Here is a 5,457-nt window from a genome sequence, read left to right as displayed (position 1 = left end):
CGCCCCGCGGAGGGACACGCCCGCGGAAGCACAAGCCCCCAAGCCCCGCCCCTGCCGCACCCGCGGGCCGGACCTACTTCCCATAAAAGACCCGCCCCCCCCCACCCCCCCACCCACACCTCCCGTCCCCGGTCCCTGCCCCGCCCCGCCCCAGGCCCGGATGGAGACACATCTCGTCCAGAGGTCTGGGGTGTCCCGGATGGAAGCGTGGATTCTGACAAAGCGCTAAGGTCGCGCTCCTTAGTTGTCTAGCAACTAGGACTGGCCGCTGTCGCTATTGGCCGAGACTTGTGGGCGGAGCTGTGAGCGTGGGGCGGAGCCTCAAGCAGGGGCCGGCCCAGGAAGAGGAGATGTAGCGGGTTTGTGGGCCCAGGGAGCCGGGCTCTGTCAAGAGAAGGCGAGGTCCAGACGAAGGCGGAGCCTTCTCTATGACAGACATCTAAGTGACCGGGGCTCTGGAGGCGGAACTGGCTGGTCACTTCCCTGTGGAGACCGGGGGCGGGGCCTGGTCTGGAGGCGGGGCCTGAGCCCGGGGGTGGGAGTCAAGTCGCGGCCTAGGGCCCGAGCGCGCGCCGTTGGTTGGGGATGTGGAGAGGAGGCTTGGTACTAATGACGCCGTTGGTTGGTGCGCGGCTGGAGGGCGTGGCGCTGGCGGCGCCGTTGGTTGGTGGGCGGCGGCGGGCCATGGCCCTGCTGTTGTGCCTGGGGATGGCCGCAGCGCTGGCCCGAGGCTGCCTGCACTGCAACGGCAACTTCTCGGAGAAGTTCTCCTTCTACCGCCACCACGTGAACCTCAAGTCTTGGTGGGTGGGTGACATCCCCGTGTCTGGGGCGCTGCTCACCGAGTGGAGTCAGGACACGATGAAGGAACTACACTTGGCCATCCCAGCGGAGATCAGTGAGCGCAGACCCCATCCCCGGGGTCGGCCTTACCCCCATACCTCGAGACTTCCCCAGGCAGGGCTGCTTACCTTCCTCCAAAACCCCCCCTTTTGCAGCCCGGGAGAAGCTGGACCAAGTAGCGGAAGCCGTGTACCAGAGGATGGACCAGCTGTATCAGGGGAAAATGTACTTCCCAGGTAAAGGAGTGGGGAAATCGAGGCAAGACCCACCCACATTGACCACCTCCTAAGCCTGACCTCCCCGCTCTGCCTCTCACATTAGGGTATTTCCCCAATGAGCTGCGAGCCATTTTCAGGGACCAAGTGCATCTCATCCAGAATGCCATCATCGAAAGTGAGCAGAGGAAGGCTCAGGGGAGGGGTAATGACGCCCAGGGACCTGAGTTCCTCCAGAGCTGAGGACTCCTGGGGACCAGGACTTGGAGTCAGCAGTTAATCGGGTCGGGAAAGGGAGGTGGGTCCTGGGGCAGCTTCCCAAATTGGGTCTTTTTCACTAGCGTAAATGTCATCTCCCCAGTACCTCTTTTTTATTTATTTACTTATTTATTTTGCCAGTCCAGGGCCTGAACTCTGGGCCTGGGCACTGTCCTCTAAGCCTCTTTGTGCTCAAGGCTAGTGCTCTACCACTTGAGCCACACCACCACTTCTGGATTTTTCTTAGTAGTTTATTGGAGATAAATGTCTCACCAGCTTTCTTGCCCTGGCTGGCTTTGAATCATGATCCTGAGTATTTAGGATCACAATCATGAACCACCAGCGCCTCATTCTCCTAGCACCTCTTAGTCACTCAAGCTGCTGAGAACATTGCAATTACCCTCCCTTAAGTGAGTTTTTTTTTCCCTATCCTATTCTGGGGGCCATTTTAGGGGCCCCTTTCTTGTGGCCTGTGGACACACATGAAACCCATATATGACTCTGCCCCAGGTGGCTGAAAAACAGGCACTGAGCTATCCTTTGTCCCCACAGGCCGCATCGATTGTCAGCGCCACTGTGGTAAGTGGGGCCAGGCTGAGGGGCCTAACAACAGGGAATCCAAGTTGGGAGGCCTAGGGGAGCTCTTGGTCAACTCTGCTGTATTTCAGGCATCTTCCAGTATCAGACCATCTCTTGCACCAACTGCACAGACTCACATGTCGTCTGCTTTGGCTACAACTGCGAGTAGGGCTCAGCTGTTAGCCCCTACCTGTGTGGAGGATCCTACTTTCTGTGGGGTCCCAGGTTCATCACCTCCTGGGTAGGGAAGGGCCTGGGGCTGGGGGCGTGCCCTACCTCCAAGTCCTGTGTCCCCTACAGGTCATCAGCACAGTGGGAATCAGCTGTAAAGGGCCTTCTGAGTTACTTGTGAGTTGAGAGTTTATGTTGCCCATAGGCCTAGGCTCAAGGAGGGGGCCACTGATTGACATTATACGGCTCCCTAACTCCAAACTCATTTTCATTGCAGAAATAATTGGCACAAGTAAGTCCCTCTCCTCAAATGCAACATCAGTTTTGTCAGAGGCAGTGTGGGTACATGAGTACCTTTGGGGGTGAGTATGCAGAGTGTGGCTCCCAGAACCTACAGAGGGGTCACCAGGAGGCAGAATGAACCCATCAGAGGCTGTAAAGGAGAGAGCTGGGACTACCCAGTTCTCAACCCCCTTGAGAGTCTCTTGAGCTCAGCTGGAGGAGGAAGGGGGGGGGGCAGATCATCCTAACTAAAGGGTTCCCAGAGAGTCTGGTGGCAGAGCCCCAGAAGAACCACCTAAGGGTCATGGACATAGCCGCAGCCCCAGAATAGAAAATGAGGTTTAACTGGAGCCCTGTCCTATCTTTCAGCCAGAATACCAGTGTGAGGTAAGGCTGGGCCCTCTGTACGGGAGGAACAGGGAAGGAAGAACTGAGTGTTCTGGGGTCCTCTGGGTCCCTGGGGTTGCTGGATGGGTAGATACCATAGGCATGGCTCTGTGTGCCTGGATGTGCTGGACCTCTGCTGTACAGCCACACTCACGTGGTCTTCCTCCTCATCGCTTCACCTGGGACGTGCAGAGTCACCCCAGCCTTGTAAGTGTGACCCCGAAGGGAGGCTGGAGGGACTCTGGAGGTGGGAATGCCCTAAACCAGAAATCCGAACCCAACAGCAGATTTTCCATAAAGTACTCATGTCCTACTGCAACCCATCATGTGTGTTTAACAAGGACAGTGGGAGGACCCTCCTGGTACTCTTTTGGGGTCCCAAGAACAGGCTGAGAGGAGGCACAGGCTCCCAGATCAAGGAGGGAAGCAACAGCAGGCAAGGGAGGACTGAGGGCATTTTGTCCTGCACAGCCTGACATCACCAAGCTTCACTTGTCTGGAGCCCCAGCACCTGGCCAACCTGACTTTGGAAAATGTCTCCGAGTGTCTGACCCAGCACTGATAAGGCCCTGCCTCAGGCCACATCAGGGGCCAAGACTCAGCTCAGCTATCCCGGACTGGGAACAAGCTGGCTGCCATAATGAATTTCCCCCTTTAACTCCTGTGGAGCTCAGCCTGGGCTAGGGTTGTGGGAGGAAGATGGGTTTGTGTATTGATAGCAGTGGCCCCAGGCAGGGCCACAGAAGAGTTTGATGGGACCATTAAAGCATCCTAACACTTCTTATTGAAAGACCAGTTTTTATTTTTCTCGTACCAGTACTGACGCTTTAACTCAGTGTTGGGCTTTTGTCCCTTAGCTTTTTCATTCAAGGCTGGGCACTCTACCACTTAAGTCACAACTCCACTTCTGGCTTTTTGGCAGTTGTTATGTAATTGTCGAAAAGAGGTTTCTGCCTGGGCTGGCTTTGAACTGTGATCCTCAGATCTCAGCCTCCTGAGTAGCTAGGATTACAGGCCTGAGCCACTCATGCATGACTGAAGTCCAGTTTTTGATGGTTCCGGCAGGAGAAGCTAGGAGTCCTAAAGATCTCAGGACAATCCTGAGTACAATAGATAGGCCTCAGGCTTCTGACCCACAGATAGGACTAGATGAAAACCAGCCAGCCCATTTTTTGGGGGGGAGGGGGAGATAAGGAATAAGTGGTGTTGTTTTTTTCTTTTTTTGGCCAGTCCTGGGACTTGAACTCAGGGCCTCATCACTATCCTTGGGCTCTCTCAAGGCTAGAGCTCAATCACTTGAGCCACAACACCACTTCTGGCTTTTTTCTATGTATTTAGTACTGAGCAATCAAACCTGGGTCTTTGGTCTAGGCAAGCACTCTACCACTAGGCTAAACTCCCGGCCCAAATGGGTTTTGTTTTTTTAATGACACAATGATGGTGTTGAGTGAAAGCCAGACTAGCTGTAGTACATTTTAGTTCTTAACATTTAAGTGGGACCCAGGATCTGTGGATTCTACCTTGCCTAGAAAGGCTTGAATAGAGCTAGCTGCTGGGGATGGGTGCTTGCTGACACAGGAATGAAAGGTAAGGACTTACTGCTACCTGTATAGGAGCAATACACAGGAACCTCTGTGTTTCCCTTCAGGGTAGACACACAAGACTGACATGTCAGAGCTACACAAAATGAGCTAACAGGCTTGACCAGTGGGTCAGGCTTGTAATCCTTAACTACTCAGGAGTCTGTGAGACTATGTCCAATTAAACCACCAGAAAAACAGAAGTGGAGCCGTGGCATCTAGGCCTGTAGTTTAAGCCCCATGAGAGACAAAAAAAGGGCAAAAAGAATGGGATGTTTGAACCTAGTGTGGTGGCTCACACCTGTAATCCCAGCTACTCAGGAGGCTGAGATCTGAGGATCAAGGGTCAAAGCCAGCCTGGGCACAAAAGGACCTGAGACTACCTCCAATTAACCTCTAGAAAAAAGAAGTGGGGCTTGGCTCAAGGGTAGGGTGGTATCCTGGAGCTGAAGAGCTCAGGGACAGTGCCCAGGCAGAGTTCAAGCCCCATGACCCACAATAAATAAATAAAAGGGGGATGCTAAGAATAGTGATGGTGATGAGTAGACTCTACTCCAGGTCACCAACTGTACCAACGCTATTCACACACTTTCTAGTCTTCGGCCTTGAACTCAGGGCCTAAGCACTGTCTTTGAGCTTTCTCAAGACTAGTGCTCTACCACTTGAGCACCACTTCCAACTTTTTCTGTTTAGGTGGTACCAGAGAACTGAACCCAGGGCTTCATGCTTACTAAGCAAGCACTCTACCATTAAGCTACTCTCCTGGCGCTGCCAGGATACTGAGAATGGGAAAAGGCTGCTGGGACAGCTTTATGTCTGAGAAGTGGCACTGGTGTACAATAGGGTAAAGGCAGCCCTAGAACCCTGGGGACAGTGCTTTGCCCCCCTTCTTAGCTTGTCCACTATGGCAGCACTTGTCAAGTGTGGCTAGTTAATGCAGAGGCGAGGCTCTCCTGCTGGCCTTTTTAGCTCCAGACTCCTCTCTCCTCACTGCCCCACAGCAGTGGGTATCCTAGGGCAGGGAGGAGGTTAATATGTACAGATGGGGTCAGGGGCTCACTCAGCCATTACGACCTAAGCCCCAGGAGCCTATATGGCAAGTAGGGGACTGACATGTGAGCTGCTCTTGGTGCTGACACAAA

The 5,457-nt window shown here is 53.9% G+C and overlaps 1 protein-coding gene across 2 annotated transcripts; it reads left to right on the top strand.

The window, feature by feature from the left end:
• Positions 1-161: 161 nt before the first annotated feature.
• Izumo4 (IZUMO family member 4) lies at positions 162-3,525 on the top strand. Of its 2 annotated transcripts, none has more exons than XM_090338859.1 (10): positions 162-898; positions 999-1,079; positions 1,165-1,236; positions 1,869-1,895; positions 1,985-2,060; positions 2,196-2,243; positions 2,344-2,358; positions 2,718-2,735; positions 2,880-2,942; positions 3,207-3,525. In XM_090338859.1, exons 1-10 carry the CDS (start codon positions 586-588, stop codon positions 3,295-3,297), a joined length of 804 nt encoding a protein of 267 aa, XP_090194985.1. In that variant the 5' UTR covers positions 162-585; the 3' UTR covers positions 3,298-3,525. The 2 variants fall into 2 exon arrangements, with proteins under 2 accessions (XP_090194985.1, XP_090194977.1); XM_090338851.1 differs by having other exon boundaries at positions 163-898; positions 2,928-2,942.
• Positions 3,526-5,457: the final 1,932 nt, after the last annotated feature.

This window comes from Megascapheus bottae, chromosome 1 (genome assembly GCF_031878675.1).
Source record: "Megascapheus bottae isolate mThoBot1 chromosome 1, mThoBot2.hap1, whole genome shotgun sequence".
NCBI classification, from domain to species: Eukaryota; Metazoa; Chordata; class Mammalia; order Rodentia; family Geomyidae; genus Megascapheus; species Megascapheus bottae.
The sequence above is the reverse complement of the archived record's forward strand: the minus strand, read 5'-3'. Positions and strand labels throughout refer to the sequence as shown.